Here is a 16,772-nt window from a genome sequence, read left to right as displayed (position 1 = left end):
CAGCAGCTGGCAAAGTCAAAAGCTCAACAATTGCATCAGTAGAATAAAAGCTGCATAAAGAGAAAATGCTTGTCAGGGGGTCAAAATACCAGATGTGTGAACATGAGCATAAGCAGTATAGAACCTAATCAGGCTATAGCTAACCAAGCAAAATAAAAGCATTTAGAATTGTTTGGGCTTAGGTATATGATGACAGCTAAAGCAATAGATCTTGGGATTATGGAAATGAAGATCTTGGCACAATATACCTACCTGTGGAAATTAAAATATATGGATAACTGTGGTATCAAGCACTGACCCTTACTATTTAAGGCATTTATTTTTAGAGACTTAAAATTTAACCCCCAAAATATTTAAGGTAAACAAAAGCAGAAAAAAAAAAATTAGGCTCAGATCTGAGAAAACAGAATCCAGCTACTGAAACAATAGGTCAAAACACAGAAAATACCTGTTTAGAGTTAAGCTAAACAGAAGCCCTAAGAGTATTTAGCTACATTTGTGTCAAGCATTCAGAAATAGTTACAAAGGACCATTACTTTCCTCAGCATCAACACAATTACTCAGGGAACTGTTTGGTGTATGTATGACTTGCTTCCTTTCCCATAGCTCAGTAGACAGAACACATCATGAACAAAATACCATCTGCTTTGGATAGGAAAAGTCAACAGCACCTGAGCCTGCTTACTTTTAGGAGGTAAACCATGAGATCCTACAACATTTAAAATCATGTTTAATCCAAACATCAGAACTACTTGAAGGCTTACCTGCTCTATTGAAACATTCTGGCCCCTACCAAGAGGCTACTAACTTAATCCAGACATGAGCTGATTTGAGGAATTCAAAAACCAATTTATTTTTAAAAATGCAATCTTTTTACCCACTTTTCATACTTGAAACGTTATGCTTTATCAGTACATGATAACTGATGTAGGAGTTGAGTGACACATGAATAAGCTGCACCCTGCCATAAGTTCCTTGTGAAACCACCTATTTTCTCATCTGCTTCATGCTCTTATGTTTCCACTTCCTTTCAGCCTCCTTTATGTTTAATTTTGTATGAATAAATTAATGAGGTATACTCAGTTCATTTGCTTTGCATTTTCTCTCTTGGTTACCATGGAAAAATATTCCATAACAAAATTGAATTGGATAGAGAAATAAGGTTCCTTAAAAAAGCCAAGAAAACAACTAAAGTCAGCTGAAGGAAATTAGATGGAAATCTATCATACCTTAAGAAAGAGACGACTATACATTTGAACTCAAGTACTCAACAAGGGAGAACATGAAGACTACTGTCACAAAAACACAAACTGAACTAAGTTTTTAAGACTTCACATACACTGACTTAAAGAAGAAATATATGTTTTTGCTGAAGGATTATCATCTCTCTCAAATGAAAGGACAAAAAGCAAAAATAGCACCACTCCTCCAAGTTCATATAGCGTTCTCAGGGATATTACTGGTTTTTCAGTATATTACATTAATCAGTCTAAAAGCAGCTTTATTTTTATTATATTTGCATAGAAGTATCCTTTTTTTAATACTTGGTAAATAATTGTATGAAAACGCAAATACCAAAATAGTAAGTCTAGAGGAAAGCAGAAAAACACAGTACAAATACTATGAGAAAGATGTTTACCTGACATAGAGGGATCTCTTCTGGCTGGTTCGCAAAGATCCTGATCCTGAACTAATGCTACTGTTCATCATCTGCTCCCGTAAATCATGGATTTTAGCTTCAAAACGACTGTATTCTGTAACAAAGACAGAATTTGGCATGGCAATTAATTTTCTGCCAAACTTCAGCAATTGAACTGAAAGAAAAACTAAATTTTGATTAGACAAAGAAAATATACAATAATATTATACTTCAAAATTCTGTGATTATAATCTATAGTTCACAATAACTATTTTTTTTCAAATCAAGACAAACATTTCTACCAATAATTATCAATTTCATAGTAATAAAAAGACAGTTACAGATAAATTTTAACCCATGACAGAAAGGAAACTTCAGAACATACATGTGAAATACATGTTTATAACCAAGAACTACGGTTTTTAGATTTTAAATGTTAAGAAATGGAACTGAAAAATGTCTGTACTTCAAAATTACTAGATATGATTGAGATAAAGAATTTAACACTACAAAGTGGGAAATATGCAAAACATCTTCTGAAATAAGACCATATTCCTCTGGAAGCTCAGGAAAGTAAAAAAAAAAAAAAACAGAATTCTGGCATGAATTTCAATCCACTTGTAAACGGCATTAGAGATTCAAACTGCCCCCACAGAATTATGTACAATGCTAATCCTGGAAAAACGGATTGTGTTCTTAAGCAGCACCGTGTACTAATAAAACTATGCTAAATGCATTTGATTTAGCTACAAAGGCAGCCAGGAAAAGAGTAATTGCTTCTTCAGGACAAACATCTCCTGAAGTGAGGTACTTACATGCCATCAGCATAAAATACGAACTCAGAGCAAGTAAGTTTTTCCTTCAGCTGAATAGTTTGGACTTCAGGATCAACAGACCCACTTGTAAACCCTTCCTAGTCAAAGGAAATGTTGTGCAGCCACCACCTTCCCCAGGAGACCACGTGATGCCCGATTATAACAAGTCAACACTGGCAGAGCCAGGGCGTGTGTGCCACGAGCAGCTGCTGGACCGGGCACTGAGCTGCTCTCCTGAGCTGCACCCTCACTCCCTGTGAGCACCAGGTTATTCAGGAAGTGCAAGACTGAGAAAGGACTATAAAGTAAAAAATCTTGAGAAAATCTCTAAACTAAGGTTCCTTGAACAGCCATCTAAAAACTGTGAATGTTTTATCATATTATGTTCTGCAGCCATTTCTCCCCATACTCACCATGCAGTGAGCACCGATAGCATCTATAATTAACCCTATCCAGATTATGAAAATCAATAACCTAACTTTTGTCCTTTATAAGCAAAAGCTAGGAGCTTTTAAGATATCCTAGTTTTTAAAACAGCACCAAGTGTCTGTTTACATGTAAAGTTCAGATCAAATGCTTTACTGGCACTAAATCAAACTGATGAGGTTGTTTGACAAGACAATCAAAATCATTATTTCCACCACAACCGATGCTATCACTAATAACAAAAGAATGTAAGATAACAGGACAGTAACCAAAGAGGAATGTGAGAAAACAACATTTTTTAGAAAGCAGCATTCTTTAGGGGAAGGGCTCAGATGCATTGAGAGAACAGCCCACTCCTGCTGTGCTACTGCTGCCCTTGGGTAAGTCACCTCATTTTACTCATCTGTAACCAAGAAACTATAAACCTATAAGATTTTTGTACACTCCTGTGTGAAAGGCAAGTAAGCATGGAAAAGATCAGATAATCCCAGTGTTTTCTTGTGCTACAGCCTGTTCTAAAATATCTGCAGCTTTTTGCAATAGCTACTGGAAAAATTACAAATTTCTATATTGTGTAATTTTATTGAAGAATCAGACTTCCTCCTATGCAGCACATAGATATAAGAGAGCTACCAGGGAGGCTGTTTCCCGGTATTGCATAACTCTATCCTATATTTCAACTGCAGGTTGCTTGTCTTGCAGCTTCCTGAACTAATTTAATTTTTCTCATCAGAATTCCTGGGAAGTAAGTGCTGAATGAGTGACAGGGACATCTGTAGGAGTAAGGAGGAGAATAATTTCACCACAGAGGCTCCTGCCATATGAATAAAGCAAAAAAAGGAAACTAATGGGCTGGGACTGAGAAGGTTTTATGTTCAAAAAGAAGGAGTGCCAAGAAATTTCATATTTAGGAGAAGCTTAAGCACTGTACAGTAAGAATCTGGTGAGCTCCTTTGATGCAGAGCTAGCTAAAATTTGTGTTATATTCCTCTTAACAGAAGGTTTTGAGACGAACAGGATGAATAGAATTCTCACCATCATTTGGTTTGGAACTAAAAAGTACACAGGCTTTCAAAAAAAGAAACCTTAGAATTAGGTATAGTGCTACTGAAACTGATGCTGGGGACAGAAAAAAACACAGCAGCAGGACTCTTGATAGCATCAGAAAAGCAGTGTTAGTCAAATACCCAAAGGACCAGCACCTGTGCCCTGATGACAAAGTAGAGTTGGTTCAACATCAGCTTTATGAATCAAAGTGTGAGCTCTGCTAATTTTTCTAGAAGAGGTTATAATTTGTCTAGGACAGGTTATATTTCTATCTCTGTGATTAAGAAGAGTTGGATATCAAGTGTCTTTTACATCTTCAATCTCTTACTTTCCCCTTAAGCTTATCATGCCTAGATTCTCACAAAAGCTAGATAACTATTTTCTTTACGATGCCTTTCTTTCTTATGCTATGCATAATAGCCATATATAGTGTATGACAAATTTGATATTTGTTCCCCTAAATCACAGTGAACAGCACAACAAACTTCCACTTGGCTGTGACAAAATCATACAATGCACATATCAATATGTAACTTTTAAAGAAAGTTTTGTCATGTCAACATTCCAGAAATTTGGAGCTGGAACACGCTCCAGTGAACAAGATGGAAAGGACATTCTGCTTTCTTGGTCAACAGGAAATGAAGAGCTTGGAAGGGAAGGAATGCATTTGATTTCTCGTGTAGTGTTATCAGGGTAACCGAAAGGGCATAAGCTGTTTAAATGAAAAAGTAAAAGTGATTTTAACCCTAATAAAGCAGGCTGGCCACTGGAACTCCATCTACAAATATGCTTCCGATTTCCACAGCCATCAAAACACTGAGATTCTGAAATACTGTTTTAATAAGAACTATGGTGGTACAAAAAACACAGACACCCACACAAAAAAAAAAAATCAAAACCGAAAGAAAACCACACAATTCAACCTCTAAATCCTTTCAGTAAGAATTTGGTCAGGCTCCAAAACCTGATGTATATGCAACAGCAGGGAATGAAACTTCACTCAGAATAAACTTTTAAGATCTGCTGCTGATGTACATCAAATAAAGGATAAAAGGCAGCAAAACTACCATGAAACACAATAAAATAAGAGCATTAGAATAAGGGCAACTTTTCTTGACTAGAATTTTCTCAAAGTTTCCAGGAAGTTTAGAGACAGGGAGGGAATAGTATCTACTGACATAACAGTGAGATCGAAGAAGCAAAAGCACCTCCTGCTTCAATTCATGGCATTTATCCAACAGAACCCCACTATCACCAAAGAAAAAATGCAAAGCCTACTCAGGTTTACACATAATCAGTTGTTAAGAACAGAGGATGAATACATCTGGGCTCAAGTTTAAATTTTAAAATTACACTAGATAAGCAGATGGTGCAAAACTAGACAAAATCTGCTCTATTTCATGTCTGCATGTATTCCACAGCAAGAAACAAAAAGGAGGGAAGATTAGCAAATCCTATAAAATTATGGATTCCAAGCTCCTAAAGTGATTTTACCTAGAAATCTGTAATATTTTCAATGTCAATATTTACTTGACCAGAAAATCAGAACTCCAGAAAGGATCTGATCACTGAAACTCTCCTGGACTGCCCATCTGGTAGGCAACAAAACACAAACACACAGAAAAATTGTCTGTGCAGGTAGGGGAAGAGGAGAACACTGCTGCAATGGAAATGCATCTGGTCTGGAGCACACATTCTAGCAAACGGGGCAGGAGAGCAGAAGGCTGCACAAGGGATGGGAAATTCAGCAAACAGCACAGGAGGAGCAGCGACTGAAAGAAGCCGGGATTTGCACGCAGGGAACAGATGGCAGCACTGCGCTGAGAAGCAGAGATTCTTACATACAGTGAACCCACACAGAGCTGAAAAAGTTCACTTTAATTTAAAAAGTATGCCCCTTGCTTCCCTCTTCCCATCTGTCTATGGAAAGCCCTCTTTAGCAGGGCCCATTGGATCTGTCTAAGCAGGACTCTTGTGCTGACAATTTTATATAACTACGGCCCATTGGATCTGTCTAAGCAGGACTCTTGTGCTGACAATTTTATATAACTACTGATTTATATTCTTTTCTTAACTCGCAGAATATTCAATTTTCCTTTTCATGGTGCCTCCAAAGAGAGGAATGGAGTCCGGTAGTTAGGATGGCCACCACCACACTGATCCTGTATTGATCTTCCATTTTTCTTTTAAAATGCATGGACCACAATAAAAATATCATAAATCATTTTTGAGGAGGTATTTTGCTGCAATGCATGTCATTTGATATGAACATTGACTGGGACAGACAAAAATGAATTCCACATGCTGTTGGTGACTTCCATACACTCTAATGTTTAATGAGCTTGTATCTCTTTAATCACTTGAAAGTTTGTGCCAAGGAATTTCAAAAGATTAGAAAAACTGCATTTGTATTTAGTTAAGAACACCTCCCACACACCCTGGAAAATTCAGAAAGAGACTAAGTCCAGTCCCTGCTGAGGTGAATCCACTAAAAATGTTGCTGAAGGCTTAGCAAGCACTCACAAGCAATTTTATTTAGTATATTAAAAGAGTAGGAGTGAGGTTTTAAAGGATTAAAACATGTGTAAGCTGCCTTATAGTGTCTATCAGGGCTATATATAGCAAAACCCTTTTTCTAATCTTAATAGGTCCAGTTTTGAAAATACTCTAATTGACTAATCTAGATTACTTGCAAATGAGTAGAACCAGGTACAAAACAAGCAACAACAGAAACCTGGAAAACCAAGGACCACATACCCAAAAACAAGGCAAACCTCTTTTGAAGTAATTTTTTTAAGAATTTTTCATTTTATGAAATCAGGATGCACTGATCTTTTGAACCACCTTTAAGAAAATCCATGTCCTCATCTAGAAAGCAGGGGAAGTTCAGCCTTGATAAAAAACAATTACTGAAAATTAAGTTTTGTACCAGCATTATTGGCTTCATGTTACCCCAGCTAGACTTTTGCAGACAGAAGATGTACAATACATTTCAAGACTAATGCTCAGAAAACAATCTTAGCTTATACATACAAAAATGGCACCATTTCCCAGAGCTTAGTTATTTTCTTTTGATAAATGCAGCATTGTAAATAGAAAAATCAGCCACATACTGGCCATTGAGCAGAGAACTCTAACAAAACTTCTGTGTTTCCTCCTTTTTTTTCTTTTGAGTCATTGTTTAAAAGACAAGAGAGAATGAAGAAAACACAGTTTCCATTAACAAAACTGAAAGAATGTGTGTTAACTACCTAAATGAACAATGTAGGTTCAGAAGCAGATGCTTTACAAAAATACTTTGAAATCTTCTCTTGATGTTTTGGTTCCACCTTCTCCTAATCTTACACTGATCCACCAGATCACCTAAGAACATAAAGCTAATCTGATCACTTAAACATCTTACCACTTTCAGAAAATAAATTAAAATTTTATTTTTGGTATGTCAGGTGAATCCTTGGGAAATAGAAAGGGCTGGTGCCCTTTTCTCTCATGACAGGTTTATCTGAATTTTGCCCTGCTTTAGGGAAAGATGAGGTGACCAGTGAATGACTGCTGATGCCAATAGACTTGGCCTGCTGCCTTCTTCAAGGCCCTCCAAGAGCAGGCTTCACAGTTTACATAACTGCAGTTAATGTCATCCACATCCTTAATACAGCTCAGTTCTGATCTAGCAGAGTATAACTACAATAGAAAGCTTAACCCACTAAATTATTTTCTATCTAATTTCAATCAAATATATTTTCATATTTTTAATATATTTGTTTGGCTATTCTATTGTTTTTAAACACTTAAATGCACTCAAACTATAATACAGGTATGGCAGCCCACTGGCACCTCGTACCTTTTCGGAATGGCAAAATATAACCTTCCAGAAATTCTGAATTGTGAGGCAACATTATTATTACATTTCAGATGACCTTTTCATTTGAATGAATGTAACAATGGATATCAATGTGAAACACAGAGCCTCCCAGAACTGTAAGCCTCTGCAGTCCTATACTTCCCCCTTGCTGCTCCTCCCCTCACTACATTCCCTTCAAGACTCAGGTTCCTGTATTCCTGCTGCACAGCACGATCGCAATGCTGACCATTCTGAATCCCCACTCCCAGGAGATACACATATATCCAAATTGCTTACTGCTTCTCATTCCTCTGCACCAACATTGCAATCCTCCCTTGCCATCCTAGCTCTGCAGGAAACCCAGAGAAACAGCAGTGTGGCACTGAGGTGTCTGCAGAGCCAGGAGCAACATAAAAATTAAATGGATCAGAAGCCACTGAATTAAAATGGCTTATCAAAGCACTTGTGTACTGAAGCAGCATTTCTTGCTTTGAAACTGCTCCAGGTCACAGTATTTCTTTTCCAGTTGAATTCACAGCAAGCAAAATCCTTTCTTATTCACGAGTGATGTCTTGAAAGGAGGCAGAAATTTATAGTACAAGTGAGGGAGTAAGGAAAAGCTTCCAAATAAAGATGAAAATGAGAACAACATTCTGACTTCCCAATCACATTTCTACAGGATAACTCCTGTTTCACAAACTCTTGCTCATCTCCTGCTATAGATCCCTCTGCAGCATGCAGCATCCAGCTCCAACAGGTCCAAACCCACTGATGTGTCCAACTAGGGAGACTCTGTATGACACCCATGGCATCTATGTACCACAGAAGGATGCACCAGCACAACCCAACAGGCAACCAGTTTCCAATATTAGCTCCTGGCAAGTTGCAAGATAAAGCCTGGAGTCTACAAGGAGAAAGCCTGAGGTCATCTGAGTACAGTTGTGGGGGTGCCTGATGCCTGAGCTACTTCTGTAAACAGCACAACACACTCACATTCCACATTTGGCTTTTACTTCTCCCAAAATGTGCCGGCAAGTTGCTGAAATTTAATTCAGTGGAGTAGAAAAACTTTGTAAGGCATCCCTCAAATTTACTGAACAGTCCTGGAAACTAAAGGAATGCCCAGAAAGACATTTTAAAGAATGTAATTACATCTGTTTTCACTCAATTCCATAACCAAGGAACATTGTGGAGATTTAAGGGAAAGAAAAGTCAGCGGTTACACAATTTGAGCCCAAATTCAATAACATCCATTTCAATCAGTCATACCAGCCTATCCCAAACCCACTAATTAGGAGTTTAGTTACCATGGATTTGAAGAGAGAGATAAGGAAAATTCAAGCCTTTACATGAGAAGGGTTTTCCAGTGATTCATTTTTCTATAGCCTAACTCAGGCTTTCCAATGAGAGAACTGCTCGCAAAAATCCTCTTTTCCCAAAAATAGGAGGAGAAAGACAAATGGGAAATTTATGATGGGAAAATAGGAAATGTGATAGGATGTAAAAACATAAATTAGCATTCCCCACCACATCTATGAACAGACAAACTGTCATATACAATAACAGGGAGTGAAGTGAGCCAGTCCCAAGTGTCTTCCAAATGCTCCTATCATACTGAATCTCTTTACTCAGTTATAATGAACCCTGATGGATGTCTAGAATCTCCTTGATCTGTCCTAGCTGTCAGCATCTTTTACAAAATCCTGCTGGATTCATAAATATAAATAAAATACATATGCAATACAAGCAGTTATAACTGATGCTCTCCATCTTTATGATGACATTTGAGAAACACCAATAATGAACAACAACTTTATGAATATTTTAATACTTGCTAACCTGTTTCCAAGTGGCAGAAACAAAAAATGAGGATAATTACAAAAACACACACATACATTTCTCATGTTATGACACTGGCAACATTTACTGAAGAAACAGAAATTCTGTAATGGTGAAAGCAAGAAATGCAGCAAAGCCATGGCAGCAACACTTGCAAATATTCCAATCTGGTCACTTGCAATTATGTTATCATATATGTGACAACACCTATTACATTATTTGTTTCAGAAGAGGTGTTTGGTGGAAGGACACTGTAGATTATCTTTCTCTGAGTTTCCAGTTGTACAAGAGAACTTGAAGCTATAAAGCAGCCTTACCTTCTGGACGGTACTGAGCTACAATAGTCACGGCTTGGCCTGCGTTCTTCAGGGCTGCTGCTGCCTGTTCATGGGTTGCTGCTTTTAGATCTACTCCATTTACCTACAAGTAATACAAAAAAGCCCTTTATCAAAATTAATGCTTGTGTTTATCACCACAGAACACACACCTGTGGAAAAAAATTAACGGGATACAAACTAGTTTCCATGTAATGTGTATTTTCCCTGTTCTCAACATTGTTCTTGAAATCAAAAGTCAATAAAATCCTCTCTCACATATACCCCTCTTAAGAATTACTGACATTATCACAGTCTATCACTCAGTGAATGGTCAATTTTTCTTCTTAAGAGTGCTTTTCTTCTTTTTAAGGAGAAACAGAGAATGTTACTTTTTGTGATGGTTCAGGGACTTTTCTTAGCCAAAATAATGGCTACAAGAGCATGTTGTCACCACACCCCAGTGACAGGCAATACCCTCTGTGAATCTGGCACTGTTTTCAATGCAGCAGATTTAGAAATAGCATCACAAAAAAAAAAAAAAAATAAGCAGAAATATGTGTTCCAGATTTTAGACCAAGAGCAGTTTTCATAGTTCAAACTAAAATAAAGATGTGCATTAATATTGGTTTTAGTAACAGCTGTTAAAAGGATATAATTCCTCTTAAATAAATCCCAAAATACAATGTAATTGCCCAAATAAATGATTCTCCGTAAATCAAGTAATTTCACAAAGAAACACACTAAAATATTTATGACCTTCAATACTAATATAGAAAAAGCCCTTAGAAAGGTATGAGATGGATCTTTTTAAGACTAATAGGATGTTCAGCAGCTACTCCCAGGGAAGTAAAGAGCCACTTTTAGACACTGCAGCCAAGAGTCCTCCATCTCATTAGAAGGGTTATTTCTGAACCTGTATTCTTTCAACTGAGACACACAAAGCTCTCAGCTACGAGTTAATGTTAATGTTAATGTCTTCACTGAATGTCTCAGAGAGGGAGAGTGCTATTTTAATCAGGTTATAGATGAGAAACTGAGGTAGACTAAAATCCTCAAAGGTAGTTTGGAAGTATATTGACATCTGTTCCATTATCTCAAATTTAGCTCAGTTAATAACATTTTTTGTATATCATTAATTGGTATTAATATGCAGGGAGGGGAAAAACTTTTGTTGCTGTTTAAATAAAAGAAACAAAGAATCCTACAGAAATTATACGATCTCCTTTCCTAAGCTCTCCACTCAGGTCAGCTGGCCCTCCTGCAAGGATGAAAGAGATGAAAAATTCCTTCTCCATCTTCTCCTCCAACAATGTTGAAACCAAGACCTGTTGATCCTCGATGTAGGACGACCTTTCTAGGCTCCTGAAAGAAAAGAAAGGAATATGAAATCTTGGTCACTAGATATGAGTAAAAGTAAAATAAACAATTAGAAAAGCTTCTAGATGCAAAACAAAATCCCCTCCCTGTTGTTAGGTAAACTGAACAAATCTGTAAGAAAAGAGAGAAAGAGAGGAAGAGAGGAAGAGAGAAAGAGAGAGAAGAGAGAGAAAGAGAGAAAGAGAGAAAGAGAGAAAGAGAGAAAGAGAGAAAGAGAGAAAGAGAGAAAGAGAGAAAGAGAGAAAGAGAGAAAGAGAGGAAAGGAGAGAAAGAGAGAAAGAGAGAAAGAGAGAAAGAGAGAAGAGAGAGAAAGAGAGAAAGAGAGAAAGAGAGAAAGAGAGAAAGAGAGAAAGAGAGAAAGAGAGAAAGAGAGAAAGAGAGAAAGAGAGAAAGAGAGAAAGAGAGAAAGAGAGAAAGAGAGAAAGAGAGAAAGAGAGAAAGAGAGAAGAGAGAAAGAGAGAAAGAGAGAAAGAGATTCCTATTATGCTACAATCCTATTCAGCACTAAATGTCATTACTTAATATTTTCCATATTGTTCAAGAACATCAGTGTAGGTTGTGACATTCTCAGATACAATTTTCAATTTTAGCAAAGCAACTGCAATTGAATAAGTTAAACTGAACCAAGTTGTTGCACTCTTTTTCATAGAATCCCCTCCAAATTTGAATGAGGGGAGGAAAGAAAAAATATTGCTAAAGCCAGTCAAATTCTAACACAGAAAGACTCCTTCAAAAATCTATTTTCTGCTACTCTATTTAATACAAGCAAAGCATAAATGATCTTGGAAAAAGACATTTCTAATAAAGCAGATAAACTGTGCATTGCATTTCAAAAATCACTAGAGAGCACTAAAGAACAATTAATGGACATTAAGTATTTGGAGGCATTAATTATTAATTTTACAGGATAAAGTAAGAAGCTGTTTTTTTTTCCAAACAAAAAGTATCATCTAGTCCAATCTTTAAAAATCACTCAATTTTTGCACTAGCTATTAAATCATCTTAATTTCAAATTCTTAAATTTCACCTCATCAACTATTATATTTATTTTTTTGGAGTACTATTCTATTACAAATAAATGACACTGTGAAAATCTCTATATATATTGCTCTGGATCACATCAATACATTACAAAAACAGAACAGAAAAGAGAAAGATGCAGTATCTTTTAAAATAACACTCAAAATTTATAAACTCCTTTTTGGGATAGAGAGAGTGTAATATGAGAAGGCAATTTAAAGAAAATCTAAACATTTTCTGAATAGGCCTTGCATTTTAGAAGAAATTCAAAACCAGCCTTTTACGGTAATTTTAAGGAAAGTAATAAAACCATAATCATATCAACAGGACAGAATAATTTTGGCTTATATGTCTACCTAACCCTAAGTTAAAAATCAGTACAAAGACACATCCTACCTTCCACTACACTAAAATCAATTCTCCAGGTTATTATGCCATTTAAGTTTCAATCCTGGGTGGACCCTGCCTCGGAATCTGAGTGACATTAGCCATATCAGGTGATGGTGTGACACAGAATTCAGCAACAGCATACTGAAAGTGCAGTGTAACATCCCTATACTTGCAGAACAGAAGGGCAACAAAATTACAAGAGCTTCCCTTTATCATCAATGATGAACAAAAGATTAATGCAATCTACTGAATCAGCGAAGGAATGAAAGGTCTGTTAATGGGAAAGGATTAAGAGCTCTCCAGTCTTTCTGGATCTAGAATCCATCAAAACAAACCCTTGTCTGTGGGGGCAGGGAGGACCCAAACACTGCTTGCTTTAAAATAAATCTCTGGTCTGCTCATAGTACCATTCTAAAAATCTCTGTCAAACACATGCAGCATTTCCAGGGCTTTCTGCTTTTAATGCTGTTCTTGGACCGATAAATAAAGTGTGTGTGTATACATACACATATAAATATACATAGCTTTAGCCTTACAATACTGTTTACAAGAGTTAAAAAACTAACATCCATTTCTTGAAATAAAATATAGCATTCCCTATTATTTTGCCCACTAACACATTTTGGAGCTTTGGTTGTTCATTACCTGGTGATCTCATCATCTCCAAGCATTCCCTTGGGAACTGGTGAATATCGCCCTGGTGATGCTGGGGGCAGGGACTGTCCCAGGTAGGCAGATGGACTGATATGGTTATCCACTGGCTGAGAATAAGCTTCACAGAGGAGGAAGGAAAACAATAAAAGACATTAGGATAATACCAAAAAAGTGCTGGAGGAAACTAAACGAAGGAGTGACCGCTTTTAAAAACAAACTATAGCAGTTGAAATGATATATTATAAATATCATAGTTCTAAAATAGTGTGTTAAATTTGTACATTCCCCAGTCTCCTCACTAAGTCAGTAAGCAATTTTTTCAGTTTCACTGTGTCTCAAATAAAACTTTTTAAAAACAATTACTGTGGATAGTTGGAGCCCATAGGAACAGTCTGGAGATTTATCTGCTTTAAAGCTGTCTTTAACTTGACTGCAGCAAAGTTTTAACTGAACCACAACACACATAACCAGAAGAAATTTAGCATCTTAATGATTACAATTGATGGAAAATATTCTACAACACCAGGAGAATTGTTCCAATAAATAATTAAGAAGGAGCATGATATTTCTAAGTTAGGCACATCAATTTTAAGTGCTCATTAAGGCACAGTCATACCCACTGTTTGCTATTACAAAGCATGTTCTACAGATGGAAATGGTTTTTTCCTGGCATACGTGCTTCAAACTTTGAAGGGTGGGGACTCTTCACAGATTCAGTATTATTAAAGCTGCCAGACACTTTGCCCTTGCTTGCTGTATCTGATGGGGTAGCTGACCTTTGAGGATTTATACTAAACCCAAAGCTCTTTAACTGAACATAAATGACACAGATTGATGAAGCAATCTGCACATTCCCCTTTTGTTTTTTTCCTTTTTAAGCCATTCTCAAAAAGTTTGGATCATATACAAACTTATCAAGAGTATTCTTTATATATATATATATATATATATATATATATATATATATATACGATGTATTTGCTATTTTATATATATATATTCCAAACCACCCAATCTGGGCTGGATTGTGCCTGTATTGTTCTAGATTCCTAGTAAACCTGTGTATAGTAAATTCTTCATATGGCATCATATGCATCAGGTCAACACTGCCAACATTTCAGCAAGCATTAAAACCCACTATTAACAGCTTCAGCAGTTCAAAAGCACTGGTTGATAAAGGAATTGTGCTATTCAGACACACCAGCCCTCAGCTGCATGAGACTGTGTAGAACTTCTGGAAATCATAATTCTGAATAAACAAGGGGTTTCAGCAAAATTCAGAACTGAAGTGCAAGAGGTACGTGGTGCCCTTCTGTAACAAAGGCAGAAGGAAGCTCCCTCACGTTGCTTGACTTCATGAAGTCTAAAGCAAAGAGAATGCTGCTTTTGCTAAAACCAAATGATCAACAGAAGCACTCACATTAGAGAATTCTCTAAAAATTAGGAGCTGTTCAACATGTGGGAATCCTAATACATTTTTTTGGAACAGCAGTAACACACACATTGCACCTCCATCCTCATACTCCCTGCAAGGATTTTATAGATCCCACTTCCTTCTGTCTGTCCCAGTACAACACATAGCTTCTGTGCACTGGTAAGAGATTTGGACACCTAACTGTCAATTTCAAAACTTGAGTTTTTTAGTCACACTGGAATTTTAGCAACAAATTTTCACAATAATTACCAAACCATATCACAATATTTGCTTTTCAGTTAAAAAAAATGATTTTTAATGCAACGTTATTATTGCCATTGCATTGTTCACACATTTTGCTTAAAACAAAACCATACAAATACAGTTATTTTGGTTTCTCCTCAGAAAATTTTAAAGCTAAAGCACAAAAAATTAAATGCAAGACATTATGAGCTCTTTTCCAACTACAGGAAAATGGGTGTTGATTAAAAAACCCGAAAAACTGTTGCACAGTATAGCAGCTCTGTACATTCTGTTCCTGCACTAAATTATCACATTCCACAAAATGAATTTGAAATTGCTTTTAACAAGCCAATGGTAGCCATGATGATGCATATTTTATAGGGAAAAAGTAGATACAAATTCTATATTCATTGACTTACAGTACTTCTCAATTGATTGTTTTTCAGGTTTCTGCAACTTTTAACTGCACTGTGTTCAGAAACATACACATGACCTTATTTCTAGAATTTTTTATCCTTTCACCCTATGACTAAAGGCCAGCTATTGATCAATATAAGAGTTTATTATTTCAGACCTGTGGATAGTTCCACAGCAGCACTGGCTGCATCCTTTATAAAGTTTTACACATGCTACTACTTGGGACAGTCTGGTCCTTTCTCAAGGCTGGTGCTCTCAGTGCTATGAAAGCAAACCTATGCAAGGCACAAAGAGGCTGCTCTCTGTGGAGCTCCTGCACTGAACCATGCCTGCACCTTCCCTGAAACTGCTCCACATGGAAATTATAGCTGAAGCATATTCATGAGGAACGTGACAGAAGTAAAAGGCAAGCCATCACTTTTTGAATCCTAAATGAGGTCTAAACTTCTATTTCCAGGTAAATATTATTACTGATGAAACTTATAAAAGAACTGTCTTTTGGATGAACAGAAAACTGCATGCATAAAATCAATTTGCTTTGACAGAAAAAGTCAGACTCTTAAGAAGAAATTCCATTTCCAAATATACCCTCTCCTTTACATAAGACAGTCCTAGACAAAAAGAAAAAAAGGAAGATTTCCTATTATTTTCCTATTATCTGTAAACTGAGGACACCAACCACAAGTATAATCTCTAAAATGGGCAATAAAATTAAAACTTCATTGTCTTTTACTGTTATTACATACTCTTCTCTTCCTGTACTTAGGCCATTTAAGAAATGATAAGGCATTCATGTCTAGTGAAGAAACTGATTATTCCTTCCCTTCCAATATTTTATTTCTCAATGCAGGGTGGAAAAACTGTACCAACACACAAAGGAAAAATACTTTGAAATTAATTAGGAGTCAAAAATGCATCACTGATAATGTCTTCAAAGGGGGCCTGTACTGGAAGCAAGTCCTCTCTCAAAACCCATTTAGCCACTTTTCTGACTCTGATATTCTACTACATGCACTTCACAGGTAATGTTGGTGTTTTAAACAGCAAGTACTACACCTTCTTAGTAATATTCCAACTGAATAACTTTAAAAGCATTTATATGAACTAATTATGGGATATTTGTCCAGGAATCATTTCATGACCACCATTTATGTATAGATGAAGAGGCAGTTTACACTCCTACTGATCTGTGAGCCCTCCAGCAGGCTAAAGCTGTGCTTATCACACACACATCAGCTGAGCCCCGGTGCTCCGGCCACAGGACCACCCTACCCACAGTGCTGCTGCTCCTCTGCACACAATAAACATTGGGGGGGGACTTCTGTTGCATTTC

General features: G+C 36.7%; 1 protein-coding gene across 1 annotated transcript in view; it reads right to left on the bottom strand.

Moving 5' to 3' along the window:
• DLG1 (discs large MAGUK scaffold protein 1) overlaps positions 1-16,772 on the bottom strand; it is a 144,264-nt gene that overhangs the window by 24,875 nt on the left and 102,617 nt on the right. The window contains 6 exon segments of the mRNA XM_053986145.1: positions 1,640-1,754; positions 9,925-10,027; positions 11,130-11,204; positions 11,206-11,286; position 13,047; positions 13,357-13,483. Coding sequence (XP_053842120.1) covers positions 1,640-1,754; positions 9,925-10,027; positions 11,130-11,204; positions 11,206-11,286; position 13,047; positions 13,357-13,483 — 502 coding nt within the window.

The sequence above is a fragment of the Vidua macroura genome, chromosome 10 (genome assembly GCF_024509145.1).
Source record: "Vidua macroura isolate BioBank_ID:100142 chromosome 10, ASM2450914v1, whole genome shotgun sequence".
Classification (NCBI taxonomy): domain Eukaryota; kingdom Metazoa; phylum Chordata; class Aves; order Passeriformes; family Viduidae; genus Vidua; species Vidua macroura.
Note: the sequence above shows the minus strand (reverse complement) of the source record. Positions and strands in the feature narration are given on the sequence as shown.